Below are 23321 nucleotides of genomic sequence, written 5' to 3'. Positions count from 1 at the left end.
GGACAACACACAGCACCAGGTTCAGTCGGCCAATCGGGTCACGGCAAGGGCGGGGCTTCTCCTTACGCTACGCCTCATCACCGAGAGCCGTTTTCAATTCCCAAACTCCCATCATCCTTCACTCGTTCAAATGGCTTCTTAATAATGTTCTGAATGAACCCGTGAGCCGCTGAAGCGTCACGAATCCTCACTAAACAACATTAGAGCAGCGTCCTGTAATATCTACAGTCCTCCACTGCCTCCCTCTATCAGAACCCCACCTGCTCTGCCTAAGCTCCACATTTCCCATCAGTCACTTGGTTTTAAGCGTGACGGGAAAATAAGGCAAGCCTGAAATGAAGAAACTAGCCACGTGTACGAGACGCCGACCAGGATAAAGCCATTTCTCCAGAGGGATCTCAAAACGGAATTTTTACCAGCGTGGGAAACTATTCAAAATATTACATACCGCACCTTTAATACATTTTATTTATTTATTTATTTATTTAAAAAAAGCGATGCATTTTTGATAAATGATAACAGTTGTTGGTTCTCGAAGTTCAGGACACGGCTAAGGGTCAGTCAGTACTAGCATTGTAGTCATTTCCCCCCACATCTTTAAGACTTAAAGCGGCCATACTGTTTCACCGCTGAAACAGGAGCGGGTCTGACACGGACACGCAGGACACGCAGGACACGCAGGACACAAACACACACACAAACCCAACAAATCACAATGAAATAACAAGACAGGTGATTAGCATTACATTTACTGTGTGTGTGTGTGTGTGTGTGTGTGTGTGTGTGTGTGTGTGTGTGTCTCACCCCAGTCTGTACCGTCTCCTGCACTCCTGGACTCGGGCGACGTGTCCATGTCCTCAGTAGTGGACAGGAAGTCGAAGTCCTTCAGCGCGTCCTCCGTGTCGAGTTCATCGCACACATCAGCAGCCGGAGAGAAGGAAGAGGAGGACGGCTTCTTCCTCACAATCTGACCAGACGACACGAGGAACGGTGCATAAAGACGGAGCGTAAAGCGTGTGTGTGTGTGTGTGTGTGTGTGTGTGTGTGTGTGTGTAATTCTCACCGTTCGTGAATCGATGATGGTCCTCTCTCTCCCGTCACTGTCCTCTTCATCATCCTCATCACTGAACTCAGCAGTGGCGCTCTCAATGAACTTAAACGCCTCGAGCACGGCGCTCGACTCTGACAGCTCCGCTTTACTGCGCGCACACACACACACACACACACACACACACACAATAATAATAATGAGAAAGAGCAAAGGATGCAGACAGACAGAGAGAGAAGAGACAGTGAGAGACACACAGAGAGAGAGAGAGAGAGACACACACAGAGAGAGAGAGACACACACAGAGAGAGAGAGAAACACAGAGAGAGAGAGAGAAAATGAGAGAGAGAGAGAAACACAGAGAGAGAGAGAGAAAATGAGAGAGAGAAACACAGAGAGAGAGAGAGAGAGAGAGAGAGAGAGAGAGAGAGAGAGATAGAAAATGAGAGAGCGTGAGTGTGTGTGTGTGTGTGTGTGTGTGTATGATGATATAGAGCATTGTGTAAAAATATCTGGAGTTTCCCCCACACAGTTTTGATCATAATAACTTGTATAAAGTTCTGATGACACCTGTGAAGTGTATTGTGATATAACTGATGAGGATGAGGATATGACGTGGGCGCTGCGGCGGTGTTTTATTACCCTGTGTTCGCCCCTTTAGGCGCCGAGTCCGTGCCATTGATCAGAGGCTCCTGATTGGTCCGGCTGGAGTCTCCAATCAGCCCCAGCAGAGACTTCACTCGCTGAGACTTCACGTCCAGGATAGTGTCCGTGTAGCCCACCTCCTGCAGGTACCTACACACACACACACACACACACACACACACATACACACATCTATAATTTCATCCCAACTCACCATCACGTCCACTTCTCTCGTTATAATGCTAAGACATGAACACTTCTCTCGTTATAATGCTAAGACATGAACACAATAATAAATGCTCTCTGGATCAAACATATAGGCAAAAAATGAGGGCACACATTTAAATCGTTATATTATATATTAATATTTATTCTTATCTTATTCAGTTGAAATACGTGCTGCGTTATTGCCGATGAACAGCTACAACATTTATATCAGACGCTTGAAAACAGAATGTGAAAAAAACACTTTTATCCACAGAGCCCGGATCAGTGCAAATCTCTGAGAGAACGAGGTATGTGTGTGTATCTGAGCTGTGATAACCTCTGTGTGTGTGTGTGTGTCTGTGTGTGTGTGTGAGAGAGAGAGAGAGATTTCCCAGGTTAGTCCTTCAGTGTCCACTACAGAATGCTCTGATTGGCTAGAATAAAGGGGGTGTGACACACACTGATGAATGAAAAGCATGGCAACAGTTCAATACCGCGATGTGTCCAGGAGAGGGAGCGAGTGAGCTGTGTGATCACTGAACTGGACAAAAGGGACGCTCCAGGACTGAACCAGCTCTCGGGAAAGTCGGGAGAGAGAGAGTGAGAGAAACAGAGTGAGAGAGAGAGAGAGAGAGGGAGAGAAAGAGAGAGAGGGGGAGAGAAAAAGAGAGAGAAGGAGAGAGAGAGAGAGAGAGAGAGAGGGAGAGAAAGAGAGAGAGGGGGAGAGAAAAAGAGAGAGAAGGAGAGAGAGAGGGAGAGAAAGAGAGAGAGGGGGAGAGAAAAAGAGAGAGAAGGAGAGAGAGAGGGACTGTGTTTGTGCACAAAGGAGAAAAAGTGCTCAGTTTCGGAGAAGGCGGCATGGCCTGTGTGTTTGTGTCAGTCTAAGTGAAGGAGGCGTGGCCTGTGTGTTTGTGTCAGTCTAAGTGAAAGAGGCGTGGCCTGTGTGCTTCAGTCTTGGCCTGTGTGCTTTGGTCTCAGGGAAGGAGGCGTGGACAGTGATTGGTCAGTAAGAGGGTGGTACTACTGGAAGGCGTGTGGGGGGGGAGGGGGGGGGGGTAATTGTACGGGAGGTATTGCAGGCCAGGTTGATATTTTTGCAAGGAAATGCATTTGTAAGACTTAACGTGCTGCTTAAACCGCACTCAGCAAGAATTTTCACATAAAACCACCTCGCCTAAAAACATCCGGCGACTGAATGAACGCGGACGTGAACACGGCTGCGAATCCGCTCGAGCCGGAAAGTGGAGTGCATCATCAGTACTCACTGTCTGAGGAGCTGACGGCCCTGTTTCCACGACAGCTGATTGTTCAGGGAGCCGGGAGCATCCTTCTCGTTCCCTTCATCTGCGAAACGAGAGAGACAAGAGGCACACTCCGTAAAGCCCCGTGTTAAACGATGCACTGACTATTCAAAGAGCAATATGCATGGAACCTGTACACCGTAGCCATAGCAACAAGACCCCTGGCACGTTCTGTGTATCCGATAAAACTGACCAGCTAATTAGACTTCGCCGTCATACACGTGCTAACCTGCAACGGTAAAGTGATCGGATTCCTCCACACCGCGGCTAATCACATCCCAAGCATTCGAACGAGCACGTGTACTCGCTCTCTTCCCCACACTGTCCTCGCCCTGTATTAACGAGACCACCTCCGGGTGCGAGACAGAGACTGTGTGTAAACTGGGTCAGGCCCGATTTGAGGAGGTGGAGGGCAGGTGTGGGACAGGAGCGCCTCCTCGACACTTCAAGAGAGCAGACACGCTGAGAGCAAAGCCAATGGGTCCGATAGCGGGCGAGAAGCGGAAGCGCTATGACCTTGTCTGTAAAGCGGACGGTTTAATTGCAGCGTTGGAACCGCACAGCGGCGGGACTGGGTCGGAGGATTTTATTAGTTCGTCCCTGCTGAACTTTAAAATACGGATAGAGAGAGACTTACCGGAGTCGTAGCTTGGCGGCTTCATGTCACCTTGATTCAACTCCGTTCCATATTTTAACTTGTGGTACTTCGCCCTGAGAGAAAAAAACACATCATCAATATCAAGTCCAATAAATTATTATTATGTGTGCATTATGTTTAGTCACCGAGGTACTAGAGATAATGTGCAGGGGAACCGATCATAACACGGTTCTCTCCCACAGTAACAAAACACACCACAAACTCCACCCTTAATGTAACCGCTACTAGACAACGCTTTCTTCCTCCTGGGTCACGGGTACCGATCGTACCACGGTTCCCACCCCTAAAACAAACACCAGCGCTACTGTAACCAATCAGACAATGTCCAATCCCCGATGCCACAGTAATCTGACCAAAGTTCTCATCTCCAATGTAACCATAACCAATCGAACCCCAGCTCCGCGATCCCCAACACAACCAGTCGAACCCCAGCTCCCCAACACAACCAGTCGAACCCCAGCTCCGCGATCCCCAACACAACCAGTCGAACCCCAGCTCCCCAACACAACCAGTCGAACCCCAGCTCCCCAACACAACCAGTCGAACCCCAGCTCCGCGATCCCCAACACAACCAATCGAACCCCAGCTCCCCAACACAACCAGTCGAACCCCAGCTCCGCAATCCCCAACACAACCAGTCGAACCCCAGATCACCAACACAACCAATCGAACCCCAGCTCCGCGATCCCCAACACAACCAGTCGAACCCCAGCTCCGCGATCCCCAACACAACCAGTCGAACCCCAGCTCCCCAACACAACCAGTCGAACCCCAGCTCCGCAATCCCCAACACAACCAGTCGAACCCCAGATCACCAACACAACCAATCGAACCCCAGCTCCGCGATCCCCAACACAACCAGTCGAACCCCAGCTCCGCGATCCCCAACACAACCAGTCGAACCCCAGCTCCCCAACACAACCAGTCGAACCCCAGCTCCGCGATCCCCAACACAACCAGTCGAACCCCAGCTCCGCGATCCCCAACACAACCAGTCGAACCCCAGCTCCGCGATCCCCAACACAACCAGTCGAACCCCAGCTCCGCGATCCCCAACACAACCAGTCGAACCCCAGCTCCGCGATCCCCAACACAACCAGTCGAACCCCAGCTCCGCGATCCCCAACACAACCAGTCGAACCCCAGCTCCCCAACACAACCAGTCGAACCCCAGCTCCCCAACACAACCAGTCGAACCCCAGCTCCGCGATCCCCAACACAACCAATCGAACCCCAGCTCCCCAACACAACCAGTCGAACCCCAGCTCCCCAACACAACCAGTCGAACCCCAGCTCCGCAATCCCCAACACAACCAGTCGAACCCCAGCTCCCCAACACAACCAGTCGAACCCCAGCTCCCCAACACAACCAGTCGAACCCCAGCTCCCCAACACAACTAATCGAACCCCAGCTCCCCAACACAACTAATCGAACCCCAGCTCCCCAACACAACTAATCGAACCCCAGCTCCCCAACACAACTAATCGAACCCCAGCTCCCCAACACAACTAATCGAACCCCAGCTCCCCAACACAACTAATCGAACCCCAGCTCCGCGATCCCCAACACAACCAATCGAACCCCAGTTCCTCGATCCCCAACACAACCAATAGAACCCCAGCTCCGCGATCCCCAACACAACCAATTGAACCCCAGCTCCTCAATCCCCAACACAACCAATCGAACCGCAGTTCCCGCCCCTAACGTCAATGCAACAAACTGAACCACATTTACAATCCCCAGTGTAACCACAACCATAAAAGTCATCTGTAAAAGTACAGCGTGTAATCCGTGTCAGTCTGCCGTGTTGTAAGAGGAATAAAACAATTCAGTGTGACGCTATAAAACGTAATCTTGATTAAAACCGTGTGGTAGTAATAGGAACTCCGCTTCCTCATACCACTCTTCTGTCGATTATTCTCCTACAGCATGACACGGTGCTCTATTCTTCCGCATTTTTACTCATTTCCTCAGCACCAGGTGGTCTGCAGGAAGAAACCATCAAGAGCAGGAGTAGCACAATAACCCCGGTGGAGATAAAAACACGGGTCACTCCAGCTCCGTGCCACACCGACAGCTGCCGCAGAGCTTCTCAACCTCAACGCTAGCAGTGTATTATACTGCACAGGTGTGGTTTTTATATCGGCCCGGTTTTGTCTCTCGCATCCGTTCGGATGTTTGCAGGTTTTCAAACGGCAGAAAGGAACGGTGACCCGCTGCGCTCGATCAGAAATCCCAGAGGACGTTTGGGCATGTGCAGAAGGAATGTGACATGTTAAAATCTCCTACATGTCTGAACAGACACCCAAAAAAAAAAAAAAAAAAAAAAAAAAAACCCCCAAGGCTGCCAACTCAGCCGATACGTCCAGACACGCCTCGCCTCAGCCATTGTTGATGAAAGAGGAAAGAGGGGACGTTGTAAAGCAGTGCCCTTTTTTTTTTTTTGTACAGATGACTCACGGTTTAGGATGTGAAGGCTGATGTCACCAGACTGTGTGTTGCCATAGCAGTCAGCGGGATCAAGGTCAAAACAGTCTCTTTAAGACTATGAATGGCCTCTTATCTGGGAAGACGGAGGCACAAAAACAGGACAAACACAAAGAGGGCGGGGCCGCTGAGAAAGCCAGCATGACTGAATCATTGTTGAAATAGAATGAGCTTGGCCGAGAAAAGACGGAGAAAGAAAGAAAGCGATCGCGCTGAAACATGCCGGCGAGGCCCGGTAGTCCGGGCAAACCGGTAGGAGATGCTCGTTTATCGGACTCACGGGCTCGGAAACACTCGAGTACAACGCTGACGGACACCTGGGTCATGTTACGTAGGAAAAAAAATACGTCATACATTCCATATTTTCAGTTATTTCAATTAAGACGAGCCAAGTTTGTGTCCTAGAAGGGATTTTTAGATTAGTTATTATTATTATTATTATTATTATTATATAATTAGTATGATTAGGATTTCATCGAGTTGATTGAAATGCTTGAGCTTGAAAAACTCATTCACACACCGACACGGTGTCCTCATTCCCCTCCAACGCATCCAGAACTTTCTGGAAGTCCAGTCAAGGATTTATCCCCGTCTCTCCACGCTCGTCTGTCTCACGCGCTCCAGACTCGGACCCCGTGACTCAAGACGCTCTCGAACACCGGGCTGTGACCCATCCCGAGCTCTACCATCGGCACCCCCGAGCGGTCCTACACACTCCGTGTCTCCGTTACTCGTCAATAACTTCCGCTACTGTCCCTATACGTCATTTCTCACTCCAGTCAGGAAGTACAGGTACACCCCACTGAGAAGATCCCCGTAAACCCCGCCGTTCCTGGAAACTCCACCCCCACCGCCTTCCCCGCCCCCTTCCTCTGAACAAAGCACCTGACCGATCAGATTACAGATTCGACATGCGTGAGCGAGAGCGCGAAAGAGACACCGGCATCGCCGACGGAGCTGAAGAACGCTGACGCGTGCCTTCCCGTTGCCATGGAAACACCGCATTCAGAATCATTTACAGTCATTCAATTACGGGACGACTTCAAAATGACCAAGAACTCGGAATAAAGCCCTTAAAGAACCTGACTGCACACGAGGACTATATTATATAATATATATATATATATAAAATAAGGAAATAATTTTATATATCTATCTATATCCTCGTTTATCCTGCACCTGATGATACGGTAAACAAACGGCCATTTTCTTTTCACACGCCTTGAAGACTGGCTACACAGGCCAAAAAAAAAAAGAAAAAAAGACCACATCCCATAATAAACGTGTAGGATATATGAGAACAAACGAAAACGAAAACGAAAGAAAGTGTGTGAAGCGCTCAGACCTCTCCTGCTTCAGTGCATACTCCAGCATCTTGATCCTCCGCACCAGGTCCTTCTTCAGGTTCTCCTGGCCTTTTCTCTCGCCGTGAAGGAAGGCAACCTGGGCCTGGAGAGAGAGAGAGAGAGAGAGAGAGAGAGAGAGAGAGAGAGACCAATGCCCGTCTTCAGTCGCTCTTTAAATGAACTCCAGGGTGTGTCCTTGGCTGCACTACTTTCAAGCAGGGCTGGGAGATATGACTATTTATAACAACTCTGATATTATATTAGGTCGTTATACACTTTTCTGAGATACTGTAGATATCATTATATCGTTTTATTTGATTTTTATGTTTTAAAAAAAAACCCAAAAACACACTGACTAGCTGGAGAGGAGATAAAACATTTCAATAATAATAATAAAAAAGAAATATGATTTAACATCTAAAATGAAAAAATAATTTTTCCATTTTTTGAATAAATTGTGCTTGTCCAACAGGGGGCGCTCCGCAAATCAGCTGCGATCCGTCCTTTTGTCGCCATTTCGATCGTGAAGTGAGTCGTGCTGTATTTAAAGTACCGCACTTGGTTAACCTTCTTGTCCAGGTATCAGGTGGGTGGAGCTAAAAAAATAGTGCAGAACACTGATTGGTTAAATGGAGTCGAGGACCGAAAAAGTCCTGACTAGCGTCTCGACTGTCCGGGCGCAAAAACCCAAAAGGTTTATCTAGACGCGCGGTTTCATCTCATAACCCGGGTCATTTGTTGTTTGTTTGTTTTTTTTGTCAGCGTCTGGTTTGATTTTACATTTCTTCTCGTTTCACGATCAGAGTACAACCCCAAACTATTTCACCGCGTTTAACACGTTCACGCACGACGCTCGGGAGCTGAGAATGTATTCGCTTCCACAAATCCCAAACGTATCCTCGCTCGATCGATTTATACGCGCCAGACGTTTATCAGACGTATAAACCTTCTAGGTGAACAAGCCGAGCCGGACGACCGCGAGACCGTAACGCCACTCTCCCACGCTTCCCCTCGCGCACGCCGAGACACAAACGACTCTCACACGAGCTTTAAATTCACATGTTAAATAACACGGTCGTCTTCCCTCCCGCCCGCCCGCTCGGCCCGTCCGTGCGACCTACGATCAGACGGGGCCTCGTCGAGACGCTCGGGGAGCACCAAGAACTTCTTCGTTTCACTTTTTAAAAATTCAGGATTTGTGGAACGGGGATGAGAACCGAGCAGAACCGAGCAGAACCGAGCAGAACCTCGACCGAGACGTAGATCAGAAGGCGTTTTTTTGGCGAGTCTCGATGTGAAGAGGGGAGGGGAGAAAAAAAAAAAAAAAAAAAAAAAAAAAAGGGAAAGACGGGTGTGCTGAAAACCTTCGAGCGTAATTCATCAGTAATCTCCGAGCGCTCGGGTTCAGCGGCGTTCGGCGTGAACAGTGCTCTCTCAGTGCTCGCGGTCACGTATAAAGCCGGGTGAAGAATGCCTCCACACGAGCCGAGGACAGGACGCGTTCTATTCCAGGAAGACACTGACTGCATTATTGAGGCAAAGTGTATAAGGGGCTCTCAGTCTCTCGTTTTTCTCCATCCGTCCATCTCTCCCGAGCCAACTCGGCGCCCGGCGGCGATTTAAACCAGTTCACGGACATCGCTACACGCTTCCTCGCCTCACACTGCGCCACTCTGGGCGTAGCCGTCTTTACTTCGCTACCGGTTACCGAACAATGTTTGCTTTGGAGCGAGATGGAGTCGGAATATTGGCAAAAGGTCCGTTCGCAGCGGCTGGCGTCAAATAAACGAGATGACGTGACGTGACGTGACGTGTTTGCTGAAGAGAAACGTTTGCGGTTGGTTCTTCTTGTGAAAGTTGGCGGTTCTTGTCCACATCTTTTACGCCACGGAAACTAATAGTTAATGCTGTGGAGTACTTCCTGTTATCACTCGTCATCACTACCCACTCCAGCAACTGTAAACAGCCACTCTTATACTCTCTCTGCAAACTAATAATAATAATAATAATAATAATAATCATCATAATAATAATAATAATAAACACAGCTTGTGTAGCGTCCAGCGTACGAGTCCCCGTGAACGATCAGTTACTATAGAAACGATAACGTATTAGAACCCGTGATCCGGATTCCAGCCGGCGGTACCGCCCGAGCTGCTGTTACGCCGCGTGTCCCGATGAATCGGACTCGAGGATCCGACAGCGCCGTGGTGAGAACCGCTTCTTTTCGTCTCGTTTATTATCGTTATAAACACTGATGCGGATCGTGAAAACCGCTTCAGAGATCATGTGACTTTTTTTTCCCCCGTTCGCCGTATCGAACAGTAAAGGAAAAACGGCGGACGCAGACCGGGCCGGTCTAATCTAATCTGATCTTTCCTCTTACACAAGTACGCACTCGTACCATTTCCACACCTTCCTCACCTTTAAAACGTTCGACCCATGTCAGATCAGGGGCAGCGCACCGCGGGGTGTGAGGTCTTCTCTAGTTACACCGGCGTCAAACACACACGCACACACGCACACACACACACACACACACACACACACACACACACACACACACACACACACACACACACACACACACACACACACACACACACACACTCTGATATCCTGCCAAGCGATACAACCTCGCACTCATTCCAGACAAAAGAACAACCCTCGCATTTACAATGCAAATCCAGCGGCTCCGCAGACACACTAGTGCGCTAGAGCTCCGACGCCCGGGTTCGAGAGACAGCCGAGAGGATTCCAGGCATTCCGGCGTCTGGGCCGTCACCGAGTGAGACGCGTGGGTGCGTTTATTAAAAAAAAAAAAAGCCTGTGGCCTGGCGTTCGAGTCGGGAAAACAAAGCGACCGTTATTGACACTCGCCGTGCTGTGTGCTTTCAGGAACCGCACGAAACTAAACGCGGGAAACGTTTTATGCGGTTTGCCTGCCCGTTTCCACGACGACGGCGGCGGCGTTTCAAAACGGGTTTGAAAGAGTGCGAGTTTTCGTAATAACGAGGATCTGTGAAAACGATGACGTGATGCGCACGTGTATCCCGTGTTCGGACTTCACAGCTACGCCGGCGGAGTACAGCTGGACGCCGTGCGGATTTACTGCGTCGCTACGACGACCGGCGGAGACGCGTTCGTTACGTACGCCGCGTTATTACCCCACGTCTACACCGACGGAGCGCATTCACAACCTCATCGTCCTCTCTCTACGGGTCTGCTCGAGTAAATCTATCCTTTTACCGCCGACGGAACACAGGACGCAGACGGACCGCCAGCGTCTCTCCGTGCGATCCGTACTCGGCGCGGCGACGGTCGGAGAAACGGAAACGTTACTGCGCTTTCCACTCTGCGCTTTTTCTACTCGCGTCTGTTTATAGTGCGGTCTCGTCCGGATCGCTACGGCGGACGCGCTGACGTGAACGCTTAAGCGACGTCGCCGACTACTGGCCTGGAGTGTGTAACACACGATACGTTCCGGTCGTGTGCGTGGAGCCGTGTGAACGGGGATCGTCTCGACGACGTCGACGTCTGAACGGGAAACTTCTCAAAACCTCGGAGGGTTAAAACGTCGCGGGTTTCAGTACGTCGTCGTCGTCGTCGAGTAAACGTACCCTCGGACTGACCGGTTCTTCGTCAAGCCCTGGTTTGAGGAGGACGGCAGCTTCCTGGAGACCCGAACTTTCGACTACGACGAGTGGTACATCTTGGCAAAAAGCCAGAACTACCCCTCGTTACTGGACGGTAGCTTCCGTGAGGCTACTACTCGACTCCCAGGTGGCAGGCCGTGGCGGTCAGAAGCGAAAGGGGAAATAAAACTTGGAAATCATCATCAGAAAATACAGAGAAATACAGCAGAAATCTGAGTCATCCTCCTTCTCACTTCAGACAAGTCCTTGATGTACCACCCCCCCTCCCCCTCCCCGGATCTGGCAAACACTCGGTCACGCCGCCGAGTGTAGCGGTGATGAATCATCCTCGGGGTGCGAGGGTGTCATTCAGCGCTCTCGACTCGAGGGAGGAAAGAACATTCCTTCTGCACAGTGTCGAGCTCCTCGCTTCAGAGCGCTCGCACTCCCACGCCCACCGAACCTGCACCGCATCTCATCCCGCATTCCAGTGCGGCATGACCAGCACGCGCGCCCACGTCCCTTCAGCGTTCCTCTCCTTATCCGGCCGTCCACTGATTACCGTGCCGTACTTCCTCCACGACACGGGGAAGTGCGAGCTCGACGGAACTGACGTAGTCACGGGGGGGGGGGGGGGGGTTCACGCCCGCTCCACCCACGCTCGTGCTAACGTTTATTCCTTCTTACACAGTATATGTGCTCGAGAACCTCGTTTTCCCGCATTGATTACACTGAAGTGACGCTCACTATAAAGGTCAAAGTCGAACAGACGCTTCCCTAAACTCATCCGATTGGCCCTTACTGAGAAACCGATCCGAATCGGGCCTTTTCCAGGTGAGACGTCATTTCCGCTCTATTACTAGCATGCTATTTTTAATCTCACGTTATTTTCCGGGAGATGAAACCGGTCTGATAGACGGGACCGACGAAATCCACTGGATCGGACATCCGAGAAATAAAAGGACAGATACGACCCGATCCCGTAACCAAAAGATTGATCCGTTTACGTGCTCGCGTATGCGTAGCTTTGCTAGCTAAAGTCATGTGTTTAGCTACGTGTTTATTTTCCTGTTTTGAAACGGCTTCATCATTTCAAAACAAAACAAAAATAAACATCTTCTTTTAGGCGAGATCGACGAGTATCGAGATCGGCCGATCACCCGGAGGGATCCGGGTCCCGCTCTCCTGTCCTACCACAGCTGAAATAATCCTCCAGCGGTCCGACCGTTACGATTATTCCCGCTACGCTACAGCACACTCGAGTTTTCCGTCTCTGACCTGCGAGGCGCGATTCTGGCCTACGTCGCGTGGAGATTTACGGCAGTGTCGGATAAGAGAGCGCAGCTGTTCCACGCGCTCAGAGGCACGAGGCTAAAAATGAACGCAGCTGGAAACGGAAGCTCCGCTCGCACCCGAGGTCCTGATCCGAGTTTATTTTCTAGCCAGAAAGAAGAATCAAAGCTAACGGATCGGTTTCCTGTTCTCTCTCCCTCCCTCTCTCTCTCTCTCACACACACACACACACACACACACACACACACTTCCAGAAGCTTCCTTGTTAAAAAGTATTGCTAGAATAAATTGGCGGGGGGGGGGCTTAATTTTTGCTGTGAGATCATTATAAGGCCTGATTGATCAAAGTGGCTTTTTATTCGTAAATTGTTCGCAGGCACGTACGCAAACTGTGGTGTTTACGTAAAAAAAAAAAAAAAAGATAACTAACTAACTAACTAATAAATAAATAAATAAATAAATAAATAAATAAGCAAGCCAGATAGATCCTTCGAGAAGTTCCGTATAAGGAGACCCGGTGACGTGAACCTCGATTAATCAACTTCACATCACGAGAGGTTTCATATACGGGTTACGTTACCGTAACGTTTGAATCGGGGCAGAAAGTAATGGCACCCTAGAAAAGGGATTGGGAGGTGGTGCGTGTCTGATTTTGATCCGTTCAGAGTGAAGCTTAAACGTCTGTTACGAGGTTACGGCGGCGCTCCTTCACCAGGCTCTCTCTCTCGCTCGCTCTCTCTCGCTCGCTCGCTCTCTCTCGCTCTCGAGAAGGAAACGTTTACATTTTCAGGTCGTTCGGTTTACGCGTTCATCCAGAGCGACTTATATTCATCACATTTACACAGCTGAGGAGTTCAGGGTCTTAGCCCTTGCTCACAGGACCGGTGGCGGCGGCGGCTCGGTGGTGCTCGGATTTGAACTCACGGCCTTCTGACCAGAAGTCCGACGTCTCAGGCGACGTCTTTCATTTTCCACTCAGACCTCGCCGGACGCGGCCGTGTCTTACGTGACGCGCGTGTTCACGTCTCGGCACCTGCTGCTACACGCACATGTGCTGCGGGAGCTCAACCGGCAGGGCTGGTCTGAGCGACGAGATCGGAGACTTCCTGAGGATGGAGTGTGGAGTTACACACACACACGCACGCACACACACACACACACACCACGGACGTGTCTGTCAGCCTTCTCGGATTTCAGCTTGCGAAGCAGGTTTTCCCGGAGAGCGTGCCGCGTTAGAAATACGGATCTCGCTGCACGGCTGAGGCGTATCAGTCCTCGCTCGGTGGTGGTGGGGTGGGGGAATTCATCGGCTACGTTTACACGCGCATAAACAAATATCCGGATAGTAATCTGAATTTGGTAATAATCCGATTAGAACGGAGTCACGTAGACACCTCGATCCGATTAGCCCCGATTCAGATTAACGATATTCCGATGCCCAGCCCTGGAACGTACCGGTTTCAACCGGAAAACGTCTTGCACGTACACACCTTACTCACAAAATCTACTGAAAGGAGGTATACGCGCACGCTCGGTCCGCAGGGAATTGTGGGTACGATACGATACACGCCCCCAACACTGTTACAGAAAACTAATCAACACTTTCGGATGGTTTCTATAGTAACGGGTGATTCACAAGGACTCGCGTAGTGGACGGTTTAACAATAAAACAGGTTTATTTGTTTCTTTCTTTTTAAAAGGCGTGGTATAAGAGGAATACAACACTCTGGGGAAAACTTCCGGGTGAGGATTTTCCGAGCGCAGCGCGACGCGGGGTGTTTATTACGGGATGTCGAGTCGTTTATTACGGGATGTTTATAGGACAAACGCGAAGCAGATACGAACCCGCACCGATGAGGACATTCTTCACATTCCTCAGACGCGCAAAAAAAAAAAAAAAAAAAAAAAAACCGCGATTACTCGGTCAGAACCGGGTTCTACGTGCGTCGGAGCAGCTACGGAGAGATGAGGAACGCAGCAGAAAACAGTTAGCTTTATCGATGCGTTGAAAGACCATCAGGACAAAACTAATGCACTTCTAATGTAGTGTACTTCGAACTCCGGTAGCTTGAGTGCTTAGTGTTTAAAAAAACAACAACAACAACAAAAAAAAACAGCATCATCGGAATTACGGGATGTGTTTCTTCATGCATCAGAGGAGCGTTCAGGAAATTCCAGGAAGCAAAAAGCCGAGCGGGACGTCCATCATCGTCCCATCTGACATCACCACTGCTGTACAAAGTACACGTGTGTGTGTGTGTGTGTGTGTGTGTGTGGACTCCAGGAAAGGCAGAGCAGCAGGAAACAGGAAGTATGGCACTGAAAAGAGCGCGAGCCGGACAGGACTGGAGGAAACCAGAAAGTAGCCGAGTGCGATTTCCCCTGAACGTCACGCGTCATGGATTCAGTGCACATGAAATAAAACGTCTCACGATTCGAAAGCGTGTATCGACACACACACACACACACACACACACACGGCTCTTCCATTAGTCACTCAGACACATCATGGCTAGAAGTAATGCATCTGTTCCTCATTCAATTCTTTTTCTCTTTAAAGAAAGTAATTCGAACAAGCCCCGTGTGAATCTGAACGACGTGTTGGAATCATCACCTTCGCCAATTTGTTTCCATGGTAACAAGCAGCTGAATCACTACATCACTAACGCATCCGGCGAGTTTCCACTGCCACGATCTGTACGCTGTCACGTTCACTTTAGCTCCACCCCCTCCACAACTCCGACAGCCAATAAGAGCAGAGATCATTATCATACAACATTATACCTGCATTATAAATCCTGTACTCTAATATTCGGAGATACCGGAGTGTTGATTTTTCCGTGAGCCGTAAACGTCGAGATTAAAACCAAAAAAAAAAAAAAAATTTAAATAAAAAGGGCATGAAATATTTCACTGTGTGTGTAATGAATCTGAAAGCTCCACTTTTTTAATTAAATTGCAGGGGATGAACTTTTCCAGGATATTCCAATATTTTGAGATGCGCCTGTAGTAACGCAGAAGTAAAAACATTCTGCCTAAAGCCGGGGGAAGAGATTTCGACTCGAGGTTTGCGTTGTAGGAAGCCCCTCCCTCCAAGGGAAAACTCGAACACGCTAAATAAAGAAACCGGGTAACAGACGTCTCTACGTCACTTTCACACCTTTTCGCCACCGGTCCCTTGGTTCATTTAACAGGTTTCCCAGGCAAAAGGAAAGAAGAAAAAAAAAGCAGAACAAAGACCAATATTCCAAATCCAAACCCTACATATTGTGTTTTAAAACCTAAAACTAACTAATCCCACTCGCTCGTATAGAAGCTCTGACTAATCCCACTCGCTCGTATAGAAGCTCGAACTAATCCCACTCGCTCGTAGAGGAGCTCTGACTAATCCCACTCGCTCGTATAGAAGCTCTGACTAATCCCGCTCGCTCGTACAGGAGCTCTAACTAATCCCACACACTCGTCTAGGAGCTGTAACTAATCCCACTCGCTCGTATAGAAGCTCTGACTAATCCCGCTCGCTCGTACAGGAGCTCTAACTAATCCCACACACTCGTCTAGGAGCTGTAACTAATCCCACTCGCTCGTATAGAAGCTCGAACTAATCCCACTCGCTCGTAGAGGAGCTCTGACTAATCCCACTCGCTCGTAGAGGAGCTCTGACTAATCCCACTCGCTCGTATAGAAGCTCTGACTAATCCCACTCGCTCGTATAGAAGCTCTGACTAATCCCACTCGCTCGTATAGAAGCTCTGACTAATCCCACTCGCTCGTATAGAAGCTCTGACTAATCCCACTCGCTCGTATAGAAGCTCTGACTAATCCCGCTCGCTCGTATAGAAGCTCTGACTAATCCCGCTCGCTCGTATAGAAGCTCTGACTAATCCCGCTCGCTCGTATAGAAGCTCTGACTAATCCCACTCGCTCGTACAGGAGCTCTAACTAATCCCACACACTTGTCTAGGAGCTGTAACTAATCCCACACACTCGTATAGAAGCTCTGACTAATCCGACTCACTCGTCGAGAAGCTCTGACTAATCCCACTCGCTCGTATAGAAGCTCTGACTAATCCCACTCGCTCGTATAGAAGCTCTGACTAATCCCACTCGCTCGTACAGGAGCTCTAATTAATCCCACACACTCGTCTAGGAGCTGTAACTAATCCCACACACTCGTATAGAAGCTCTGACTAATCCGACTCACTCGTCGAGAAGCTCTGACTAATCCCACTCACTCCCAAACAAACTCTGCCCAATTCCACCTGTACCAGCAGTTCTTTTTTGGTTGCACCTGCCCACAGTATGTTCTAATGAATGTAGGGGTTTAATTTTGAAAATACAAAAACACCGCCTTTTTCGGTTAACTCCTTCATCAATTTAAGTGTACCGCTGACTTTACAGCAGAACAATAACAAGTGGATGCCCTCCTGCCGCCCGCCCGCCCGCCCGTCCGCCCACACACACACACACACACACACACACACACACACACACACACACACACACAGAGAAAGAAAACTAGAGCACATTTCAGAAACTGGAGTGCTTCTTGTGGTTTACTATGAGAGGAAGGGGGTTGGAGGAAATGTTCAAACGTTGACTGCCGCTCGTTTTTGGCGCCACGATGGTATCGGCTAATCAGCGGCGAGCTTTCAGTTGCATTCTGCATTTCCGGTTTTGCTCAGCAAGCAGAGATGCACCATGCATACATGCCCACATTAAAGTGCATGTACACACACACACACACACACACACACACCCCTGTCTTTCAGCATCCACTGTGGCATAATTTAAAAAAGTAATAAACTCAACATATTTCAACACACACACACACACACACACACACACACACACACCATAATCACTAGCATCAGCATTGTGTTTACATAATGGACGCTCTTGGTGAAATGGAGAAGTGGTGCAACGACGTGACACAACAACGATTTGTTGGAACATTTTAGCTGCTTGTGCACTCAGCACCGGTCCTCGCAGTGCCTCAGATAAAGCTGACCGCTCACACCAACCACTCCCGTACGTCAGGGGTCACTACTCAGAGTCTGCGCTTCAGACCGAAAAGACGCAGGTCTGAAAGGAATCACGGCTGGTAGCTAGCGAGGGCGTGGGAACCGGGAGGCAGAGAGACTGGAAACACCCAGGCTGAACTGTACATGTTGGAACCACTCCTTAATTCCACTCCTAGAAACCCCTGAAGAACCATCTTTATTCTAGAGTGTGAAAGTGCGTGCTGCAAACTTCAAAAGTATTGGTCATGATTTCCTTAACAAAGTGAATCCTAGTGAGATAAAGAAGTGTAGATCTGAAATGGCGTCCGCCAGAATTCGACCCTACGCCGAGTATCTCGCCAGCTGAGATCCCTGTGAGAATCCCTCACGGCGTGGAGTCTCCCGAGGGCTTCTTCTTCCAAAGCCTGCCAACATGGTGTTCCACAAAACACCTTCACCCCCCACGCCAAGACCACCAAAGATCTCAAAGACCTCAGGAAATCTAAAAGCAGCAGACACTCGACAATCTACATCGACGGGACTGAAGAAGAGCGTGTCTCCAGCTTCAGGGTTCTGGATGTGCACGTCTCTGAGGATCTATCCTGGCACCACAACACTTCAATTCTGGTTAGTTCACGATGTCTGAAAGAAAAGCCCTGCAAAAGGGTGGTGAAAACCACCCAACACGTCACTGGTGCCCAACTCCCATCCACCGAGCACCTTCACCACAGGAGATGTCTGCGTAGAGCATGCAACATCATCAGGGACTCCTCCAATCCCCGTCACAAACTCTTCAACCCCGTTCCATCCAGGAACAGCTACTAGATGCACTTCGGGTAGATGCTAAACTGCATTTCATTGCCGAGTACCTGTTGTATCCACCTATCTATCCATCCACCTAGCCACCTATCCATACATCCATCTACCCACCAATCCATCTATCCATCCATCCACCTACCTAGCCACCTATCCATACATCTATTCATCTATCCATCCATACATCTATCTAGCCATCTATCTATGCATCCATCCATCTAGCCACCTATCTATCCACCCATCAACCTAGCCACCTATCCATCCATTCATTCATCTATCCATCCATTCATCTAGCCACCTATCCATCCAACTATCCATCAATCCATCCACCCATCTAGCCACCTACCCATCCATCTATCTATCCACCCACACATCCATCTAGCCACCAATCCATCCATCCATCCACCCACCCACCTAGCCACCTATCCACCCATCTAGCCACCTATCCATCCATCCATCCATCAATCCATCCACCCATCTAGCCACCTACCTACCACCGATCCATCTATCTATAATTCGAGCATTATTCTCACAGAAAGCCCCATGATGCTCGTCAACATCAAGCGATTGCTGGTTTTCTTCCAACCACAACAGCCGATCAACAACCTCTTGCCATCTTATTCTTCCCACCTACACCTCCCACTCGCAGGTATTTTTACCTCGTTTTCTCAAAAGAAAGCAGCCTCAGAACACCAAAGAGTTCCCAAGCAGCGATAAACACCTTGTGCGGTACTAAACCAAGGGCAAGCCTTGAGGTGTCGCTACAGAGAATATTCAGATAACGTTATGGTCACATTACGTACGTTTAAGAAGCATCTACGTCCTGTGAAGTGCAATGACAAGCGACGAGAAGATCATATCACGACTCTCCGAGTTCTACAAAACATGCCACGTATCACGGAGTATAGGTTCGTCCACAAACTGCCAGCCAAACTGTGGTTTGTATTTTTTTTTTTTTAACAAATTTTAACACTGAAAAGGAGAAAAAAAAATCCTACATAATTACGGTATTTTCATTTTCTATAAGTAAAATTTCTTGGTTGTGATGATACGGGGGGGTTGGGGGAGGTTCCAAAACCACAACGTACACACCACATACGAACTCGTACACACCAACTTGCGAGCAGGCATAAGTAAAATAAACAAACAAACAAACAAACAAACAAATAAATACCAACTTCTGATCAGGGTTTTTTTGTTGTTGGTGAGATCAGTTATGATATCATCATCATACTGTCCAAACCTAACACACAAAAAAGTGCACGCACACACACACACACACACGTATATACTGTATAAAGTATTTCCCAAGATGCATCAGTGCAGTCAGTCTGAAAACACAATCTGCACCGTTGAAGCGAACGAGTGAAACCTGGGAAGCTTTAGAAAACAACAACACACACACACACACGTGATGAGACGATGGAGTCTGTGGTTTAAATCTAATATCAGATATTATATCTTGCTAATATCAGATATTTAAACGTAAGGGACGCTGTGAAGTCAGTACAAACATCTATTCCTTCGCCGGCCTCGCAGCTTGTCCTGTCACCGAAAAACCACAAAGCGCCAACTCGGGAAAAACACACAGTTACAGCTGCTTTACCTCCGACTGTTACTGGAGACTCCTTCCATAAAATGTTAAATAAGCGTTCAAACGCCTGTGAACGAGATGATACCCGATCAGAATTATCGCACTGATATAAACTTCACTTCACTGCACTACTGTCAGAGCTGCTGTTACAGAAAGTGAATTCACACCTTCTAGACCTTAGAAGTTATATTTAAACTACACGTTTCTTGACAAACAAAAGACGTGAGGAAAAGGAGGGAAAAAAATAAATAAATAAAAAATACACACACCTCACGTTTATAGTTGCGAGCCCTAACTCTATTATTCAGTCTCAAACCGCCAAGTGTAAGGTCCTTGTTTCGGTTTTTAAATGAAATATCACGATAATATTGTAAACCGTGATAAAAGTTGAACTAAATATCGCGACGGAACATCGATTACTGACAAAGCAAAAAAACTCATCTCCATTCATTCAGTCTACAAATCACCAAATTAAACCTTCCAGCATTAAAGACGTGAATACAGCAGTCCTAATCTAATATTTAGATGCGAATAACTTAATGTGAATATATATCTCAGAATAATGTACATAAAATATCGGCGTATGTATTTTTTATTATTTTTTTTTTTTTTATTTTTTTTTATAAATGTCTGAGGTAAGCAGAAAATCTGCTAGCAAGTGAACAGCTAGCTCTCTCTCGCTGTCTAGAGCGAATTTATTATTATTTTTTAAAACAATAAATACTATATATTAAGAGTCACTTCTTCAATAAAGACGTTATCTGACGTTACTTTAAATATTGTTTTATTTAAACACGTTACAAGTTAATTTGCTCATTTAAACCGAGGGAGACCAAGCGTGATTAGCCCTGCTCGGTCATTCGTGAGTTTTCTTGCTAGCGCACACCGACCACTTCTGTTTATTTTCTTACATTTTATTGATATTAAAACACCCAAACGATGTGTATCACAGAGTGACACGGAGTGTGCATAAAAAGGATTATTATTTTTTCAGTTTTGGGGACATTCGTGTAGCGGTGGTTTGGTATGTTAGCTAAGTCATGCTAGCGTTATAGCTGTATACTAGCTCTACCAGCTTTAGTCAGGGTTGCCAGATTGAAATACAACAGAACCACCACCGATTATTAGATTTAAAAAAATAAATAAATCTGCAATACTCATTATACAATCTATAAATATATAAATATACAACACAAATGTAGGTCTTGTATCCTAGGATATTTGTACATTACCATTCTTTAAAAAAAAAAAAAAAAAAAAAAAAAAAAAAAAAAACGCTATCACAGTCAGGGATTCCACCCAACCTGGCAACAGGTACTCTGTACCTGGTTAGCATAGCCGCAGGAATGTCAACAGGAAGCGAAATGTAGCGAATAATTCTACTAATCTCAGGCTAATCTAACAAATATTACTTCTAATACTGATACTACTTAATAATAATAATAATAATAATAATAATAATAGTCGATATTTTCAGCATTGCTATCCTTCTTATCTTTTTTCCGCCTAAACCATCCAAAGCTAACGCAAATGCTAGCGTGCTAACTCATTTACCATATACAGGTCAAAATAATTTATTAATTTACTCTCTCTCTCTCTCAAATATTTTTTAAATATTTTACAACAATTTTTTCAGACCGAATGCACGGTGTAATGATACTTAAATAAATAAATAAATACAGATAATAATAATAATAATAGTAATAAATAGGTGGAGCGAACATATCAAGCATTTAAACTAATATAAAAATTATTTATAAATATTTTGTGCAAATTTCTACTTTTTTTAAATGATAAAAATACTTAAAGCACGAGCGTTACGGTTGTGCAAATAATAATAATAATAATAATAATAATAATACATAAAGCACGAGCTGTTTAAGGTTCTAGAATAAACCTAGGTCGAATAAATGTATATAAAAAAAATACAGGACGAAAACCCTAGACTGCTGTTTTATCGTTTAGGAAAAAAATGACGTTATTTATTTATTATTTTTAAAATGTTAGATTGAGACCAGCCTGCTGTGATGATGAACTGAACACTGAATAAATACAGGAATGTGTAGAGATGCAGTTAATGTTCTTTTTTTTAGTAGTAGAATAAGCGCGCGCGCGCGCGCGTGTGTGTGTATGTATGTGTGTGTGTATGTGTGTGTGTCTCAGACCTGCAGCTCGGCTCTCTCCAGGTCCCACTGTGCTCTCTCCAGCTCGAAGCGGGCCCACTCGTGATGGAGGAAGTGCAGGATGCCCGGGATGCTGTACTGCGCCCTGCCCGCCTCCGCGCCGCTCCCATCGGCGACAGCACTCTTCGCTGCTCCGCCGCTCTGCAGCACTGAGTTATTGTTGTTGTTGAAGAACACACCGGGCCCTGCATGCTCGTCCATGGCGTGGCCGCGGGTCTCTTCGACCAAAAAAAATTCCCTCCCAACAACACAAAACCCCCCTCTGTCAATCTCTCTCTCTCCTTCTCTCTCTTTCTCTCTTTCTCCGGTTAAAACGGCGTGTTTTTCAGCGGCTCTGCTTTTGTCTCAGCTCCTCTCCAGCCGACTCATGTCTCTCTGACAGCCAGCTGTCACTCAGTGACGCTAAAGGCACGGGAAGCCACGCCCACAAAACCACACACCGGAAGTGCACGTACACTCATCATGGGATTTGTAGTTCTCCGTAAACCTGGGTTTTGTAATACCTTATTATTGGCCTACAAAAACCAATGATTTCTATTTTTTTGTGTACAGTTTCTCATTGAACCCTTTCATGCTTACTTTCCGGACAGTTTAAGGCTCTTTTTTATGTTTTAGGTTCAACACAAACGTGTAGAACATAAACTTTTACTTTTTAAACAGGTCATATTTAGACAGAATATAATCATTATAATTCATACATCATGCCGTTTTAAGTATGCGTGTTAATAAATTATGCATGAAAGCATAATAATTAACATGGAAGCAAAAAAAAAAGTAAATTTTAAAAGCAGTTTTCTAAATTTCTAATATTGAAATAAATCATGCTGAAAACCACACCGTCTGTACAGATTTATTTTACTTTATTTTAGATTTTAATTAACCTCACTGAAATTGAAATTTGTATTATTATTTTTTTTTGGTGTTTTTAGATTTTAAAATGAAGGTTTTTAGAAAAATATCTATATTCAAACAATACAATAAGACAATAAAACCTTAATAATGTGATGTAATAACTAATTTAATTACAAACTCGATTCTGACCGAATGGAAAATGCGAATAAAAACAAAGAGGAGTGATGTGTAAATGTACTTTATAACTTTATA

At 47.0% G+C, this 23321-nt stretch overlaps 1 protein-coding gene across 4 annotated transcripts in view; it reads right to left on the bottom strand.

Moving 5' to 3' along the window:
- LOC108260865 (striatin) overlaps positions 1-22644 on the bottom strand; it is a 29745-nt gene extending 7101 nt beyond the window's left edge. The window contains exons 1-7 of one of the 4 annotated variants that reach the window (XM_053677572.1): positions 22200-22644; positions 7693-7796; positions 3839-3912; positions 3166-3244; positions 1691-1843; positions 1064-1199; positions 817-967 (exon numbers count right to left, since the gene is read on the bottom strand). In XM_053677572.1, coding sequence (XP_053533547.1) covers positions 817-967; positions 1064-1199; positions 1691-1843; positions 3166-3244; positions 3839-3912; positions 7693-7796; positions 22200-22418 — 916 coding nt within the window. In that variant the 5' untranslated portion in view covers positions 22419-22644. Of the gene's footprint in view, positions 1-804; positions 968-1063; positions 1200-1690; positions 1844-3165; positions 3245-3838; positions 3913-5760; positions 6057-7692; positions 7797-22199 lie in introns of those variants that run through there. The other 3 variants (XM_053677573.1, XM_053677571.1, XM_053677574.1) reach the window with 3 other exon arrangements.
- Between the last annotated feature and the right edge of the window lie 677 nt (positions 22645-23321).

The sequence above is a fragment of the Ictalurus punctatus genome, chromosome 29, assembly GCF_001660625.3.
Source record: "Ictalurus punctatus breed USDA103 chromosome 29, Coco_2.0, whole genome shotgun sequence".
Lineage (NCBI taxonomy): Eukaryota > Metazoa > Chordata > Actinopteri > Siluriformes > Ictaluridae > Ictalurus > Ictalurus punctatus.
Note: the sequence above shows the minus strand (reverse complement) of the source record. Positions and strands in the feature narration are given on the sequence as shown.